The following is a 17,109-nucleotide window of genomic DNA, read 5'->3' on the forward strand; positions in this document are numbered from 1 at the left end:
CTCGGGGCTCCCTCCCTCGCAGCTTTTTTCATCATACGATGACTCCCTAGTCTGTCACTGTCTTCCATGCTCCTACTAGTATGGCCCATTAAACCCTGCTTAATGTGTTCAACTGCTTTGCTAATCCAAAGCCCACACCCCACCAACAAGCAGCACGATGAGGACCTGCTGCCTAGGACCAGTTTCTCTTAGTCCCTGTTCTGTTCCAGAACCACAGCAACTCTTAGATAAAAGAATGTGTTTAACTGGGACTTGCTTACGTTTTCAGAGATTTGGTTCATTATTGTCGTGGCAGGAAACATGACAGCACACAGGCAGACATGGTGCTGGAGAAGCAGTTCTGCACTTTAGCGAAACCCTGTGTCGAAAAACCAGAAAAAAAAAAAAGAAAGAAAGAAAGAAAGAAAGAAAGAAGGAAGAAAGTTCTATATCTGCATCTGCAGGCAGCAGGAAAAGAGAGAGCCACTGGATCTGACTTGGGCTTCTGAAACCTCCCCCCCCCCCCCGCAAAAAAAAATCCCACCCTGTAGTAATAGGAGCGGCGGGGCTGCGTCCCCAACACCCCAGCCGCCTACTCGGCTAGCTTATACCCCGAAATAATTACACGGACACTGTATTCTTTTAATCACTGCTTGGCCCTTTAGCTCTAGCCCTTACTGGCTAATTCTGATATCCCGATCAACCCATCTCTAATAATCTGTGAGCACCGGTCTTACCGGGAAGATTCTAGCCTAAGTCCATCCTGGGTCGGAGCTGGGGCATGGCGTCTCTCTGAGGCATCTGCTCTGGAGAGGAGAGCTGTGGAATCTGAGCTCACTTCCTCTTCCTCCCAGCGTTCTGTTCTGTTTATTCCTCCCACCTATCTTCTAACCAATGAGGACCAAGCAGTTTCTTTTTATTTAACCAATGACCTTCCTCCATCACCACCCCAGTGACATACTCCCTCCAACATAGCCACACCCCCAGTCCTTTCAAATAGTGCTGCTCTCTGGTGACCAAGCATTCAAATCTATGAGGCTATTTGAGGGGGCCATTCCTGTTCAGACCACCACAGGAACCCTTGTGCCTGGTCAAAATGAGGACAGGGAAGGTGTGGGGGTGGGCAGGGAGTCCTCTTGGCAAGGCCAGGCTGTCCTTCAGGTTCCTCTTATCTCCCAGCTCAAGCTTAAGCCCCTAAACACATGTGCACAGCCCGGGCTCATGAGCCGCACTCCTCCCTTCAGCTCTGAGATGCTTTGACTCCACTCTTGGAAGTACAGAGTACCTGCCCGCTGACCTGGAGGGCGCCTCGTATAAGTGAACAGACACACACCCTGCCCCTTCCCACGCTATCATCATGGAAGCCAATCTCCAGACTTGGGACAGTGTGGTTTGAGGACACAGGGCTATCTCTCTGTGAGAAGAGGGGAGGGCGTGAAGTGGGTGATGGGACCATTCCCCAGTCTTCCTCTCTGAAGGTCAGGTTCAGCTTCCATGCCCCCTTCTCTGATTGCCTCCCTGGTTTCTTTGCAGATGGGCCTGAGTTCCTGAAGACCCCTCTGGGGGGCAGCTTCCTGGTGTACGAGTCCTTCCTCTATAGGCGGGAGAAAGCAACTGGCGACAAAATCTACTGGACCTGCCGGGACCAGGCACGCATGGGCTGTCGCAGCCGAGCCATTACCCAGGGCCAGCGGGTGATGGTCATGCGCAGGCATTGCCACCCACCTGATATGGGTGGCCTGGAAGCCCTGCGACAGCGGGAGAACTTCCCCAACCTGACCAACTGGGAAGGCCCAGGTATGTGGAGGGAGAGTGGCTTCTCTTGACTGCCCTACAACATCCTGATCCCTTTCCTGGCTCTGTGCTTGAGGCACTAATTTTACCACACGATGGATTGCTATTGCTGAGAGACTAGTTCTGGTCCAAAGAAAAAGTAGGAGTGGTGGGCCCGAGGTAGCATGGCGGTCAGTCACCAGAAGTGCACATGCTCATGACTGAGCGCTGAAGACCCTGCCGTCTCCCTGGGCCATTTCTGCTTCAGCATCTGTTTTCATGTGCTCTCTCTGGACACACCCCCAATGTCACATGGCCGTTGACCTGAGCTTCTTAAAAAGCATGAGAATGGCTTTGTGTCAAGGACAGCTGGTGGACAGGGTTATGACAGGCCCCCAGCAAGATACCTCCTCTGTCTGGGAGACCCCAGTGGTCATGGAATTTGTGGTCTGGGGTGGCCTCAACAGAGCTCCAGGGACACTGGCGCCCTGTAAAGGAAAGCAGGTGTGTTTTAGAGTCTCTTGTGGCTGACCATTAGTCCCAGAGTCCTGAGGCAGGCAAAGGGAAGGGGGTAGGGACCAGAGTGGATCCTCCTGGGCCCAGCTCCTGCTGCCGACCCTTGGCTCACAGCCTGATTCTGCCCTACAGAGCCTGTGCAGCCACTGGAGTTCCTGCAGACATCCCTTGGAGGTCGGTTCCTGGTGTATGAGTCCTTCCTGTACAGGAAGGAGAAGGCGGCCGGGGAGAAGGTATACTGGATGTGCCGGGACCAGGCCCGGCTGGGCTGTCGCAGCCGAGCCATCACCCAGGGCCGGCGGGTCATGGTGATGCGGAGCCACTGCCACCCGCCTGACCTGGATGGTCTGGAGGCCCTGCGGCAGCGAGAGCGCGAGCGGCTCCCCAGTGTAGCCAAGAAGAAGAAGAAAAGTATGTACTGAGTGACCAAGAACTTTGGGCCCAACTTCACATTCCAGAACCTTCTCTCATTCCTATTGATCCCTTCCCATGGTCATGAAACAATACCTACATCTTCTCATTTTTTTGGTCCTTCCCATTGACTTGAAAACTTGAAACCATAAAACCATACCTCCGTCTTCCTAGTCTAGATCAGATCCCATTTCAAATTGATCTTCCTTTTTTTTTTTTGTTCCCCCTTCCTCCACCAAGACAGTGTTCTCTGTGTAATGGCAGTCCTGGCTGTCCTAGAACTCACTGTAGACCAGGCTGGCCTTAAACTCAGTGATCTTCCTGCCTCTGCCTCTGTGTGCTAGGATTAAAGGCGTGCACCACCATGCCAGGCTTAATCTTCCTCTTCTAAGACCACTCAATACTTTATAGGTCATTATCTTCTGAAAAATCTGATTTAAAAAAAATATGTATATATAGACTACCCTGGAAGGATGCAGTGATTGTGCGTTTGTAAACATGTACCACCACATGTTTGCAATAATTTTTTTTCAATTGAAAATTAGTTATCTTTATTTATATAGACAAATCTTTTTGTTTTATCATTGAAATAGTGTCTATATAGCCCAGCCTAGCATCAAACTCAGGATATTTTAGGACAGTCTTGAATTCTGATTATCTTGCCCTCACAAGTGCTAGGATTACAAATGTGTGCTCTTACTGTTCTACCCGGGTTCAGTTCCTGGTAAGGGAAGCTTTTACTGGGCTGGAGAGATGGCTTAGAGGTTAAGAGCACTTGCTGTTCTTTCAGAGGACCCAGGTTTAGCTCCCAGCACCTACTTGTGGCTCAGAACCCTCTGTTACTCCGGTTATAGGAGCTTTACCACTCTCTTCTGTCAGGCAGACATGTGGTTTGCGACAAAATACCTCAACACACAAAATAAACCCTTAAAAAAATAAATGGCAAGCCGGAAGAAAGAGGTCATATTGCCACATAGAGTGGAAAAGAATCTTGGGCTTGAGAGATAGCGCGGTAGTTGGAGCACTGGCTGATCTAGCAGAGGACTCAGTCTTGGATCCCAGCGCCCATGTCCTGCCATTTATAGGCTTCTGTCATGCTCTTCAGGCCTCTGAGGGTGCACATGGCATATAGACACACATGTACTACACACAAATAAAGATTTAAACTTAAGTGATAGACAGGTATGTCAGGGAGGGAGACCCAGGGAGAGTTTTATGAGTTCAAGGCCAGCCTAGTTTACATAGCAAGACCTTGTCTCAAAAATACATAAATAAGTAGATGAGTAAAAGAATCATGGGCTATTACAGACAATGGCATGTGAGACCCTGCATTTAATGCCCAGAACTACAAAGGAGTGATAAAAGGCACAGGAACTGATTGAAGAAGAAGCTGGAGCAGGAATCCCTGGAAATGGGCCCTCTGCCCTCCAGCCTTCAGGTGGCTGTGGTCCTGGTGACATCTCAACTTCGTGGCCAGTCAGAACCACCTAGCCCAGACACGCTTAGAATTTTGACTCCCAGAAGCTCCTTTGGGTGACTTGTGACAGTGTATTGGGTAACTACAAGTCTGCTGGCTCTCAGGAGAACCTCAGGCACCAGTTTTATCTTTGCTGAGGAAAAAAAAGCTAGAGCATGCCTGTCATCCCAGCACTCAGGAGGCCAAGTCAGGAAGAACACCAGTTCAAAGCCTGCCTGGGCTACATGGCCAGTCCAAGCCTCCTCAGCTATATAGTGAGATAGGGCTTTAAAAAAAAGCAAAAGTCGGACTTAGATCATAAATAAATCTTTGGGTTTTTTTTATTGTTGTTTTTGTTTTGCTTTTGAGTTAGGGCTTCTCTGTATAGCCCTGCCTTTCCTGGAACTTACTCTGTAGACCAGGCTGGCCTTGAACTCAGAGATCTACATACCTCTGACTCCTGAGTGTTTGATTTCTGTGGTTTTCATGTGGTTGTTGGTTGGTTTTTGGGTTTTGTTTGTTTGTTTGTTTTTTGAGACAGGGTCTCTAATTATAGCCCAGGCTATCCTTGAACTCACTAGGTAGACCAAGCTGGCCACCTGAGTGTTGGGTGGGGTTAAAGGCATGTGCCACCATGCCTGGCTTAAATAAATCTTTGGGTTTTGTTTTTCATTGTTTTGTTTTGAGACAGGGTTTCTTATAGGTTTTCTCTGTGACTCTGACTGTCCTGGAATTCTCTTTGTAGACCAGGCTGGCCTTGAACTCACAGAGATCCACCTACCTCTGCCTCCTGTGTACTGGGATTAAAGGCATGTGCAGCCACTTCTTAGCTAAATAAAACCTTTGTAATGGTACACATTTTTCTGTCATCAGGAACATCAAAGAAGAGCAAAAACTGAGCAACGGGTCCTGATGAGGCAAGTCTTCTCTGAAAGAACAGAGGAGGCACCAACACCCCCGATGCTTCCTGTCGGTGCAGGCGCTTCCCATCCACTCAGATTTGCTTGACAACTCCTTCACTCTCTAGAGCATCGACGGCCTTCACATTTCCTCAGAGGTCCCCAGGAGGATTACTTGGACCTTGGGTGGTATCCTGTGTTGGCAAAAGAATAGTGCGAAGCTGATGGGTAGCCTGCAGACCCGGGCCATGCTGCTGTCGCCTTTGTGACCTTAGACAGCTGAAGAGAATGTGTCTGGACTGATATACCTCAACCCCACTCTGCTGCCCACAGCCTCAGCACCTTCTGCTTCCAGAGCATGCGCCTTACAGAGAGCTCTCCAGTGGGTGTGGCCTTTGTGAGCTCCATTAGAGTTCAGCACCAATGAATTTGTCCTGAGCCAGGGTGTGTACGGGAACTTCTTGACACCCTCTGAAGACAGTAGCAGTCAAGGGGGGTGGGGGGTGTTTGTTTTGTGTTTTGCATCTTTTAGGGACAGATGCTGGAGCCTTCCTGGTCTTCAGTCACTCGCTGCTTACTAGGACCGTCAGCCCCAACCGTGACAGAGCCGGCCGGTCTCCAGGCTTTGTCCTACCTTCTCTCAGACTTTGCATCTTACATTCTGTCCTAGCTTCAATTAAACCTGTCCACAGTTCTCAGGGCAGCAGAAGTTCCTGGAGGGAGCCAGCCTAGATGTCAGGAAGAGGTGACAGCAGATAAACATGCTGTGGGCAGCTGCACCACTGAGAATTGTCTCCGTGGTGTTCCTGATACACAGGGGTAATTAGATGGCGTCAAAGCCTGCCGCTTACAGAAGAGTTTAGCAGAACAAAGAGAGCCATGCTACAGGTGACACTAACATCCCTGGGAACTGCAGAACTTTCTGCATGTTGCACCCTAGACAGAGCTGTCCTTACCCTGTCATAGAGCTGCATGCTCCTCTCCTTTGCAAGCAAGCCATGAAGCAGCCACCCCTGTGGAATATTGATGGCCTGGTGCCTACCACTGGCTTCTGCTCCTCTTCTTCCCTCAATAAACCCTATTTAATCTCATGGTGCAGAGCTGCTGTGTTGACACCCCCTCTGCAACAACAGGCTGCTGCCACAAAGCCGCATACTGTCTCTGCCCAGTGCTGGGGAACTAATGGGTTTGGTTGGCAACTCCAGGGCTATGGTGTTTGCTTGGCCTAGGCCAAGACTGGGAGGGGATCTGCTGACGTAGAGAAGGCTTGCAAAGTGGGCCATGTGCCTGGATCCTTCATGAGCTCACTTGAGTGAGTTGAGGTGAGCCCAGAGTGGAAGTGGTACACCAAACCAAGGCCAGGCTTGCTTCTCGAGACCCTGGATACCAACCATCTGGACAGGTAACTGCCCACTTGTCAGCCCATTACCCAGGCCTGACTACCAGTCACCCTGGGTCTACACCTGAGATCAGACAGTCTGGGGACGGGGAAAGTGCTCTCTGCAGCCATGAGGATCTGAGTCAGATTCCCAGCAACGCTGTGAAAAATTGGGCCCAGTGCGCATGTCTGTAATCTCGGGTGGATTACACTGGGTAGGTAGAGACGAGGGTTTCAAACAGACTCAACAAGTCTTTGCTTGGTTTGATTTGGTTTTTTGAGACAGGGTTTCTCTGTGTAGCCCTGTTTCTGAGTAGCTGTTCTGGAACTCTTTCTATAGACCAGGCTGGCCTCAAACTCAGAGATCCACCTGCCTCTGGCTCCTGAGTGCTGGGATTAAAGGTGTGCGCTGTCACCACCCAGCAACAGTGGGTATTTTGGTATACAACCCTGTTTCTCTGCTTCCAGTTCACCCGTGACAGCAGCAACACCCACACCCGCCTGTGCTTCCAGGCGCCACCTCAGCCACCCGTCGGTGCAGGCTCTGCAGTCCCGCCACGGAGTCCTCTCCATGCTGTGCAGCAGCTATGACTATCTGGTTGGAGGGCCGGATGCTAGAGATGCAGTTAAGGACCCACTTAGGATACACAGGCTTTAGTTCTCTCACTCGCTTCATCCTACAGCCTCTCTCTCCGGAAGGCCAAAAGAAGATGTACAGTACTTGGGGGAGGCCAATCTTGTGTTCTCATTCTGGAGGGTTCTAACAGCCCCAGTGCGACCTACCTGACCACAGCAGGGGCCCCTTCCAAAAAGGGTACTAGAAGCTAGGCAGGCTCTCCTGATAGCATTGGGCATTTGTACCCTGCCCAAAGTGGCCTCACTCCTCACTGCCCTCAGACCCGCCAGCCTGTCCTGTTTGGCACACATTATGACTTTAGAACAAATTGCCAGGAACAACTGCCAAAACCTCCTATTTATTATCTCATGCTTTTGGTGAACAAGGACTCAGAGGGCTGAACAGTGTCCTCTGCCTGGTCACACAGCTGCAATCAAGGTGGCGGTGTCACATTGGAGGCTCATCCTCTCCTGGGCAGCGGTGGGCAGAGCAGACCCTTGGACACTTCACACGCCAAATCCGGCCATCTGGGCTCACCATCGCAACGTTTGTTTTGTTTGAGACTCAAGGTCTCGCACTCTACGTGCCTGTAGTCCCAGTATTGAGACTCGAGGTCTCTCACTGTATACGCCTGTAGTCCCAGTACTCAGGGAGTCAAGGAGGATCTCAAAGCAGACTTGAGGCCAGTGGGGGCTACATAGCAAGTTCAGGCCAGCCTGAGCTACACAGCAGTCCCTGTTGAGAGCTAAGGCAGGGCCTTGCTTTGTTACCCAGGCTGGCCTTATGTCTCGGACTCAAGTGATCCTGCTGCCTCACCCTGCCAAGTTAGCTTAGACCACAGGCATGCCCCACTTTCCCTGGCCCCATCTCTTGCTTAACGCAGACAATTTAATTAATTAGAGACTCTAATGAATCTGCACCAATCCCTCCACCACATAGCACAGCCTCATCAGAGAAGAGTGTGGTGCACACAGGGTTACATCTGCATTCCAGAGGACTGATTCATGAGCCCGTGGACCTCCAAGGACAGGAATCTTGGGGACAGTTTCCAGTTCTACCTACTGCAATCTAACTAATCTCCCCTTAACTCGGGTGGCTCTGGGGATCTTAGGAGTCCAGGTTCCAGTGCTTCTAGTCTGGGAAAGCAGGCAAGGGGGTCGGCTGCAGCCGTGACCTGACCCAGAAAGCTCACCGGCTTAGTGCTCAGCAGCTAGGGATGCCAGACATGCTCCAGGAGGCCCTGACCTTTCTGGTGCCTAGGCTGAACCAAGGAAGCTCGGGGGCTGCAAAGGCTGAGAGCTCTGCCGGGACAGTGACAAAGCTCTTGGGAGTGGACGGAGGTCAGGTGCAGCTTCCTTGTGCTGGCTGTGTCATGACATCACACCCATGGGGACAGGCCACTGTTAAAGATGGAGTAACCAGAACCTCTGCTTCTTCAGGGTGGCTTTGGGAGAAGAAAGCTTTGCCGCCATAAGCCAGAGGCGAGACACTTGTACTAGTGCCTCCCTCCCTTGGGCCAGACTCCTCACCTCACCGACAGTCACACTGCGCTCCTCTCATGGGCTCAGTCCTCCATCCACATTAATGGTTTTCCAAATATTCGCAGGGTGCTTGGCAGATACTACAACCTGCTCTGAGCACGGAGGGAGGGATCCTCTTCATACCCGAAGCTGAAGAGCGGTCCTGGTGCCATTAGGGCCTTCGGGGGACACTGGGAAAGGCTCTGAAGAGAGGATTCCCGGCTGGCCCTCATTCAGGCTGTGGATGAAGACAAATTGCAAGCTCTTTCCAGTTGGAGGGCACCTCCAGCTCCCACAGCAAAGCCTCCATCTGGACTTCCAGGCCTGGGCACAGAGAGAGTCATGAGGAGGGAAGCGGGTTCTGAGGAGATGGCTGTGGGCAGAGGCATGGAGTCAGAAGGAAGGTACCTCGTTGAGACAATGATAGACCAAAGCCAGTAGAGCAAGGAGGGCCAGGACTCCAGCAGCAACTGGGACCCCTCGGGGCATTTGTAGCTCCCAGCTGATGCTATAGCTTTCCTGAGAAAAGAGGAGACAGAATCAGAGGTCTGGGGAAGCAGGAAGGGAGGCTGAACAGGATGCAGTTCTCACCTTTCTGCTCCAAATCAGCGGACTCTGAAACCAAGTCATGGGTGGTTCCTCACCAACCACTGTTGGGCCTCCGGGCTCTCAATCTTCTTTCCAGAGGTTCCTCCACACTCCCAATGTCCCCTCAAGTCAGTTACTGTAGCACCAAGCACCTCCAGGCTAGCCTGATTGCAAATGACCAAACAGGGCCGTTCTGTTTAGCCATCTCATCCTTCGAAAGTGAAACCTTTCCTTCCCAGGCCTCCTGTGAGGGAGGGGCCCTGAAGAACCAGCACAGCCCATAGCCCCAGCTCAGTAGCCGCCCTTCCTGAGGTCCCTCCAGAAGAATTTCATGGGCGGAGCAGATAAACTGACTCCACCTCTCAATATTGTCAACCTAGTCCACAAAGATAATTTCCAATAAATCACGAGCTGTCTCAAGAAACAGAGTTCTCCAGCGCCCCCTGGAGGCTGGTGGTGGGTGTAACCAGAGAGCCAACCTGCTGTAGGCCTGGGCACCCATTTCTCCAGCTGAGGCCATTTGGTGACATGCCAGTAGGGAAACAGGCCAAGGAAGCTCAAGTAATTTGTCAAATCTCACAGTAGGTGGACAAAGTCAAGTGGGTGTTCCACCTCTGAGTGTCTTCCACTCTTGCACGGGCTGTGACCATAGCACTTAGGACAAGCCAGCAGCAGCAGCTCAAGGAGGTGGATGTGGTCTAGAGTGTGGGTCCTCCGAATTGATCGCACAATCCTTCCAACACAGAGGCATAGGCTGTGCGCTGCTTTCCCACACTGGCCAGGTGGTGATACAGACTGAGGAACTAGGTCCAGATAACTGGCAGGGGGTCATGGTATGCTCTTGAGATACCGAACAGCAAACAGCACCCACACAATGTCTCATCTGTGACCTATGACCAAGTGAAGGCAGATGCAGGAGAGGTGCAAAGTCAAGAAAGGAAGGTGCGAAGCAGCCTCTGGGGTGGGGTGAGGTGGTGAGGGGAGGTTTGAATGCAGACGCACATAAAGAAAGACAGCTCGGAGTGCTGTCTTTACTGGCAGGATCACTGCTGAGAGACCAGGATGCTACACTGGATTTCTGGAGTTCCCTTTGCTCTGAGTCTCCAGTAGGGTCTACCCTCACTCTGATAGACCCCCCCCAAGAACAAATGAAATGGGCTCAAATGCACTCTGCACCCCAGATAACACCACCCAATGTCTCCACCATTTCACCTTTTCCACACTGGACCAGACAAACCTGAGTGCTCAAGCTTTCTCTTTCTTTTCCTCCTCCTCCTCCTCCTCTTCCTCCTCCTCCTCCTCCTCCTCCTCCTCCTCCTCCTCCTCCTCCTCCTCCTCCTCCTCCTCCTCCTCCTCCTTTTAGTATTCAGTGTTCTGCCTGCATGTATGCCTGAACGCCAGAAGAGGGCGCCAGATCTCATTACAGACGGTTGTGAGCCACCATGCTGTTTCTGGGAATTGAACTCAGGACCTCTGGAAGAACAGCCTGTGCTCTTAACCTCTGAGCCATCTCTCTAGCCCCCATGCCCAAATTTTCTGTTCTTTTTTTCTCTATTGTCCCCACATGACAGGTTTGTATATGCAAATTTATTTATGGAAGTAACAGGCCAAGATATACTCTATGTCCACAGGGTCAGGGTCTTAGACACTATGATCCTGGGCTAACTCCTGCCTTATGTTGGTTTTCCCAGCTGTCAAAAAGTGCTACTGGGGTGACCGCTGTGAGATAGCAGCTCTCATTGTGGCACGGGGAAGCAATGGGACTTCTAGTCAAGAGAGAAGAACTGGTGGCTGGCATGGTGACACACGCTTTTAATCCCAGCACTTGGGAGGCAGAGGCAGAGGCAGGGGAAATCTGCGAGCTCCAGCCCAACCTGCTTTATTATGACAAGCTCCGATCCAGTCAGGGCTACAGGTGAGACCTTGTCTAAAAGTACACTGAGAAAGATACCTGGTGTCCCTCTATAGCGACGTAGTCCTGTAGACTCAGAGAACTCCAAGGATGTGTGATAGGGACAATGGTGTCAATGCCTGGCACCTAGATCATACTTGGCTTGAAACAGGGCTCCAACACTGAACAGCTAGTGAGCCCACAGTTGCCAAGGGCCTCTGAGCCCCAGTCCGCAGATCTGCAGAATGGGGCGGTACAAATCCTCCCCTAGGGCCTTGGGAATGCGACAGGCTGCTGCCTGTACCGTGCAGAGTGTGGAATGCTGGGGAAGTGTGTATTGAGGGGTGCAGGGTGCAAGGCCTTTCTATTCAGAGGTTCCACAAGCCACCCCAGATTGGAATTTGTGGCAGGGACACTTCTCACTCACTCCCATCTCAGGGTCCTCAGCCTGGTAACCGGGCACTACCTCCCTCTCTTGCCCCTTTGCAGGGGACAGGACTGGGCTGATCTTCCCCAAACTATTTAGGGTTGTTTTAGGGCAACCCATGGTTCTGCCAGGGAGGAGTCGTTCCTCAGCTAACTGCTATCATTCATTCCTGTTCGTTCACTTCTTCCTCCATAGGACTGGCCCTCACAGAAAATGTGAGGGGTCCGGATTACAGAGCCCCCAGCTTTTTCTGGCCCTCAGGTGGAAAGGGAAGGAAACCCCAAGACCGACAGATCAACTTGAGACTTCCTTGATAGGCGTCTGGAGGGCTCTGGTGGGATCAGTGCAAGAGGGAGACTCCTAGCCCAGAGCTCAGCTTGGCCACGGAGTGAGCTGCCAATGGAGGCACCCCTCCCTCACCACCTACAACCTCAGCATGCCCCTCTCCTTGGAATACCCCATCCCTACCCCACTCCCTCCACCCCCTGACGACTTGTGCCCCCCCCAAGAACCTTCGCCTGAAGTGCCAACTGCACAACTGCAAGATTCCCACAGCTAATTATTGATCTCTGCCACGAACGCTTCGACCTCTAAGAATCCTCCCTAGGAATCTTGCTTCTCCATCTGCTTCAAGGAGGACGTGTGTTAGGCGGAGGGGGTGGGGAGGCGGGATTGTTAGAGCTGGGCCAGGTCAGCCTGGGCCCAAGGGACTAGACATACAGGGACTAGTAAAGGGTGGGCAGGCAGGCCTGATGGGCAAGGGGTTTGAACAGGGTAGGGCTGCATAGGGTACCCCCCATCTCCCTCCCTGGGTCCCCGCCCCCGCCCTCCCACGCACCTGCGCTGGCCTCCCCCCAAGCCCCGGGGCAGCACTGGAAGATCAGAGGACTCGGAGGAGTTGGGCTCAGGGGGATGGGACGGGGAATTTCCCCCCACGCCTGCCTGGGCCTGCTCCCCTCCCCCTCCCCTGCCAGGTGGGGGGCACCGCTGGGGGAATTCCACCGCAGGCGAGGCTCCGGAGAGCCTGGGCTGGGGTCCTAGGGAGTGGAAGAAATGGGAGCGGGAGAGGGGGCGGGCTGGAACCTGGGGCACAGCTGCCTTCCTCCCCAGACACCAGCTGCCCCTGCCTGTCGCGGGTAGCGTCCACGATTCCTGTCTGTCTCCCGCGATCAGGGGCAGGGAGTGGCCCTTCCTTATTCAAGCCAGCCGCGGCGGGACCTAGGGAGAGACGAGCGTGAGGACTCGGAGAAGATGTGCGTGTGAGCGTCTTACAAGGAATGAGTGGATTGAATGGGTCTACATGCGCGCGTGCACTTGAATTAGAGTGCCTGTGTCCACCTGGTTTGGTGCTGCCGCGGGAGGGAGGCTTGTAACTCTCTTTTAAGATCCTCTAGAGGTCTGCTAAGCTGGCTGTCCAGTCCCCCTCCATGCCCTCCCAATGGAACCCACACCAATCCTGGAAGAAAGGGAGAAAGGGATGGAGAGGCATGAGTTGGGACGCTGGGGGTCCCGGGGGAACAGGCGTGGGAGGCGTCTGGACCTGCTGTCTGCGCTCCAATCGCGGGCGGGGTTTCTAGTCTTCCCGGGGGAGGGGAAGAGAAGAGGGGAGGGACCTGTAGGGACAGACACAAGCGGGGCAGGAGACAGTGCTTTAGAGACCCGGGAGAGGGAGACTCAGGGTGCAAGACACAAATCGATGGGGTGGGTGTGGGGACCCAGGCCCAACCCAGAACTAGAAACCGGAGCCTGAGCTCTTCCTCTGGCCAGATACCTCCCCCAGAGACCCTTGAGGAGCGACAACCGGGCCGAGATCCCGGGAAGATATTCCCTGGTCCCCAACCTGCAGCGGCGACCAAAGTAAGACCAGGACAGACGATCAGAGGACAACGCCCCCCTCAGGTCACCTAGACCCTAGAGCAACCTCGGGGGCGTCCCAGGCCGTGCTTTGGCCCAGACAACATCTCTCTGGTTAGGGAAGATGGGGACACTGGTTCTTCAGTGCCTCCTTTTCCTTTTCCCGATGCTGCTGCTGCCGCGCGGAGCCTCAGCAGGGAGCCTTCATAGTCCAGGTGAGTTAGACCCAGCGGCCAGGCCAAAGTCACTGCTGGGCTTCTGGACTTCTGCGCCCAGGAAAACTGGGGAGGCGGGAGAGCAGGTGGATGGAGCAGCTGAGCAGTCCGAAGGCTCCCTTGTGGATGGGAACTGACTGGGACTAGGCAGGAGTTAGGGGTCGAGAAGTGAGGAGGCCCAGTGAGCGTCCAGACTTCTCCAAAATCTCACGGTTGCCGGGCAGGCCTGTCCGAATGCTTTCAGGTGAACGGCGCTGATTACCGGGGCCACCAGAACTACACGGGCCCGCGCGGAGCCGGACGCCCTTGTCTTTTCTGGGACCAGACGCAGCAGCACAGTTACAGCAGCGCCAGCGATCCTCAGGGCCGCTGGGGGCTGGGCGCGCACAACTTCTGTAGGTGAGCAGCGGGGCGGAGCTGTCAGCGAGGCTGGACCAGTGGTGGCTGGAGGCGGGGCAGAGGGGTGGTCTGCTCTGGCCTGGTACAGGACCCTCAGGAAGATTTAGGGGCCGGGCCCATCTCATACTAGGTTCATCAGGTTCGCAAAAGCTTGGAACTAAGGATGTGTCCGACATAGGTGAGAGTTTTCTGGAAAGCCTCCAAGGGCCAGGACAAAAGGTTTACACCAGGGGCCCTCGGACGTCTGATCTGGTTGAACTTGAACCCTGGGATGGTTGGAATGGTTCTTGAAGTACTTAAGCCGCATCTACAACCCATAACAGGAGAGCTCAAAGTCACAGCTTTCTTCTGGAGCGTCAGTCAGGGGCTGAAAGGGGGCCACCTACTGCCCAGCCACAAGGATGAGGGGTCACTACTTGTACTCCTTAGACATTTTATGTAAGGGAGTGGTGAGGACCCACTGTAAAGTCAGGAAGTTCTCCCGTGAGGTCAAGCCAAACACATGAAAACAACTCTCCAGGCTCTTAGGGAGACTTCCCTGTCCCCTCGGAGGTCAAAGTCTAGGAGCAGAAGGAGAAAACTGGAATGTGTCCTGACAGAGAGAGAGAGCATGGCCTCTCAAATGTGGTGGCTACAGGGCAGGGTAGTAAGTGCCTCACCACCTCCCTCTGACCACAGGAACCCAGACGGTGATGTGCAGCCGTGGTGCTACGTGCCAGAGACAGAGGAGGGCATCTACTGGCGCTATTGTGATATCCCCACCTGTCACAGTGAGTGAGCGCAGGAGCCTGGGGGGGGGGGTCACTTTCAGAGGTGGGATTCTGACTCTGCTTCCTCCACAGTGCCTGGGTACCTAGGCTGCTTCGTGGACTCTGGGGCACCCCCCGCTCTCAGTGGTCCCAGTGGCACCTCCACAAAGCTCACGGTCCAGGTGTGCCTTCGATTCTGCCGCATGAAGGGCTACCAGGTACTGTCCTTGGTCTCAGACCAGTGACCCTTTATCTTGACCTCAGGGCCCTACCCAGCTCCCAACACTGATGCCAGAACTTGACACTAACTTCTGAACCTCACCAATCCCTACTTCCCACACCCCACTACTCCACCCATATCCACCATCCCTGCCTTTGGGGTCACCCAGTCTGTGCTCTCAGCTGGCTGGCGTGGAGGCTGGTTATGCCTGCTTCTGTGGCTCTGAAAGCGACCTGGCCCGGGGACGGCCAGCCCCTGCCACCGACTGTGACCAGATCTGTTTCGGCCACCCAGGCCAGCTGTGTGGAGGCGACGGGCGACTGGGCATCTATGAAGGTGAGATGTGAACCAGAATGAGGAGCATCAGTGGGATCTGATGTGCAGTTCCCCAGTGGGAGTGTAATCAGGGAAGCCTGATCCTGGGGTGGGATAAGATCGCGAGACAAGGGTTGAAGGCAGGATCTGTAATGAGCATGAGGTGGAACCTGATTGTGAAGCCCGCACTTGATAAAGGGATTGGTCGGAAAGTGGGGCCTATTTATAGAAACTGGTCGGTGCTAGATGCCAGTACTGGGGCGGGAACGAGGCCTACTTGGAAAGGGGGATCTCTGTGCTGGAAAGAAAGAGCCCGGATGGCCTCAGGTTCTTGACCGTCTCCCCCGCCCACAGTGTCCGTGGGCTCATGCCAGGGAAACTGGACGGCGCCTCAGGGTGTCATCTATTCCCCGGACTTTCCGGATGAGTATGGGCCAGATCGGAACTGCAGCTGGGTACTGGGCCAAATGGGCGCTGCGCTAGAGCTCACCTTCCGCCTCTTCGAGTTGGCCGATTCGCGAGACCGGCTGGAGCTACGCGATGCCTCGTCCGGCAACCTGCTCCGCGCCTTCGATGGCGTCCACCCTCCGCCGCCTGGTCCTCTGCGTCTGCGCACTGCTGCACTACTACTCACCTTCCGCAGCGACGCACGAGGCCATGCTCAAGGATTCGCTCTCACCTACCGTGGTGAGCAGAGGCTAGCCCTCCTGCCCCCCTCCTCATCCCTGCCAACACAACCCTACTTCTGGCCACTTCGCCTCATACCTCTCTCCGCAGGGCTGCAGGACTCAGTGGACGACAGCGCATCTCTTAAGGTTTCGGCCGAGACTCCTGCAGGGGACCCAGATGGTGCCAACATGAGCTGCAGCCCTAAGCCCGGAGCTGCACAGGCTTCCGTAGGGGGTAAGGCTGGCTTGCAAGGTGGGAACTAGTCAGGGAGTGGCCCCTGACTAGTTGTCATCATCACACCCTTGTGCCCGCAGCCCGAGTCTTCTCCACCGTGACGGCCATCTCCGTGTTGCTGCTGTTGCTCCTGTCGCTGCTGCGTTTGCTGCGTCGACGGTGCGGGCGCTGGGGCAGAGCTTGAGGGCAGACCCCGCACTGGGTGCCTGATGCCTCGTGCTCGGGGTGTGGGGGCTCTAGTGGGGAGCCGGGACGGGGAAACAAAGCTAAGAAGGTCCTGGGTTCTTAAGGGGGCGTGGCCTTGGGAGAGTTACACGTGGGTTCGCAAGCAGAGCAGGATGTTGGAGGCAAGACCGAGTATGGGTCCAGCTGACGTCTGCTCCCTCTCTAGGAGCTGTCTGCTGGCTCCAGGAAAAGGGTCTCTGGCCTTGGGACCTTCCCGGGACCCCGGGAGAAGCTGGGCTGTGTGGTACCGCCGGCCCCGAGGGGTGGCCCTGCCCTGTCCCCCAGGAGACTCTCAGGCTGAGGGTCCTGCTGCGGCCTACCGGCCCCTCAGTGCCTCCAGCCAGAGCTCCTTGCGCTCCCTCGTCTCTGCTCTCTGACACCAGACGTCCGGGGTCCATCACAACTTCTGCCAACGAGATGGACACCTGAGATACTATGCAGCACCCTACCTCTTCCTTGTGCCCTTTAAAGGCCGCTCGGTCTCTGGTCATCTCGGGGAGACCTGAAAATCGGACAGGAAGCATCCAGTGCTATTTGAGAACTTGGTCTGACCCTTGGGGTCCAGATGGTTGAAGCGAGCCAAAGGGCAAAAGGAACCCGACACCCTAATCCTTGGACGTTGATGTGAAAGGTGGTGTCGGGCTTCAGGGTTCTTTGCGCCTCTTTTGGGGACGGTCCCGGACTGCTGCCCTCAATGAAAGGTTAGGGATCAACAAAAGTGATCTAAAGACTGATCAGAGAACCATAGATTTAAAATAAAGGGCCTATTTTGGTA

The 17,109-nt window shown here is 54.2% G+C and overlaps 2 protein-coding genes and 1 long non-coding RNA gene across 5 annotated transcripts in view; 2 read left to right on the forward strand and 1 right to left on the reverse strand.

Moving 5' to 3' along the window:
* The window catches only part of LOC142831502 (FLYWCH-type zinc finger-containing protein 1-like), a 30,411-nt gene extending 24,286 nt beyond the window's left edge, over positions 1–6,125 (forward strand). For both annotated transcript variants that reach the window (XM_075941697.1, XM_075941694.1), the window contains exons 6-8: positions 1,513–1,776; positions 2,401–2,679; positions 5,009–6,125. In XM_075941697.1, coding sequence (XP_075797812.1) covers positions 1,513–1,776; positions 2,401–2,679; positions 5,009–5,034 — 569 coding nt within the window. In that variant the 3' untranslated portion in view covers positions 5,035–6,125. The remainder of the gene's footprint in view (positions 1–1,512; positions 1,777–2,400; positions 2,680–5,008) is intronic.
* Positions 6,126–7,370: 1,245 nt separating this feature from the next.
* LOC142831504 (uncharacterized) lies at positions 7,371–9,532 on the reverse strand. Its single transcript, XR_012907059.1, has 3 exons — positions 9,140–9,532; positions 8,957–9,067; positions 7,371–8,872 (listed from the first exon to the last, which is right to left on the reverse strand). It is a non-coding gene; the product is annotated as an uncharacterized LOC142831504 (long non-coding RNA).
* Positions 9,533–13,141: 3,609 nt separating this feature from the next.
* Positions 13,142–16,867, forward strand: Kremen2 (kringle containing transmembrane protein 2). 2 transcript variants are annotated; one of them, XM_075989696.1, is made up of 9 exons: positions 13,142–13,523; positions 13,748–13,922; positions 14,601–14,692; positions 14,765–14,889; positions 15,074–15,227; positions 15,561–15,893; positions 15,984–16,109; positions 16,190–16,268; positions 16,501–16,867. In XM_075989696.1, exons 1-9 carry the CDS (start codon positions 13,433–13,435, stop codon positions 16,709–16,711), a joined length of 1,386 nt encoding a protein of 461 aa, XP_075845811.1. In that variant the 5' UTR covers positions 13,142–13,432; the 3' UTR covers positions 16,712–16,867. The 2 variants fall into 2 exon arrangements, with proteins under 2 accessions (XP_075845811.1, XP_075845812.1); XM_075989697.1 differs by having other exon boundaries at positions 15,191–15,227.
* Positions 16,868–17,109: the final 242 nt, after the last annotated feature.

This window comes from Microtus pennsylvanicus, chromosome 11, assembly GCF_037038515.1.
Source record: "Microtus pennsylvanicus isolate mMicPen1 chromosome 11, mMicPen1.hap1, whole genome shotgun sequence".
NCBI classification, from domain to species: Eukaryota; Metazoa; Chordata; class Mammalia; order Rodentia; family Cricetidae; genus Microtus; species Microtus pennsylvanicus.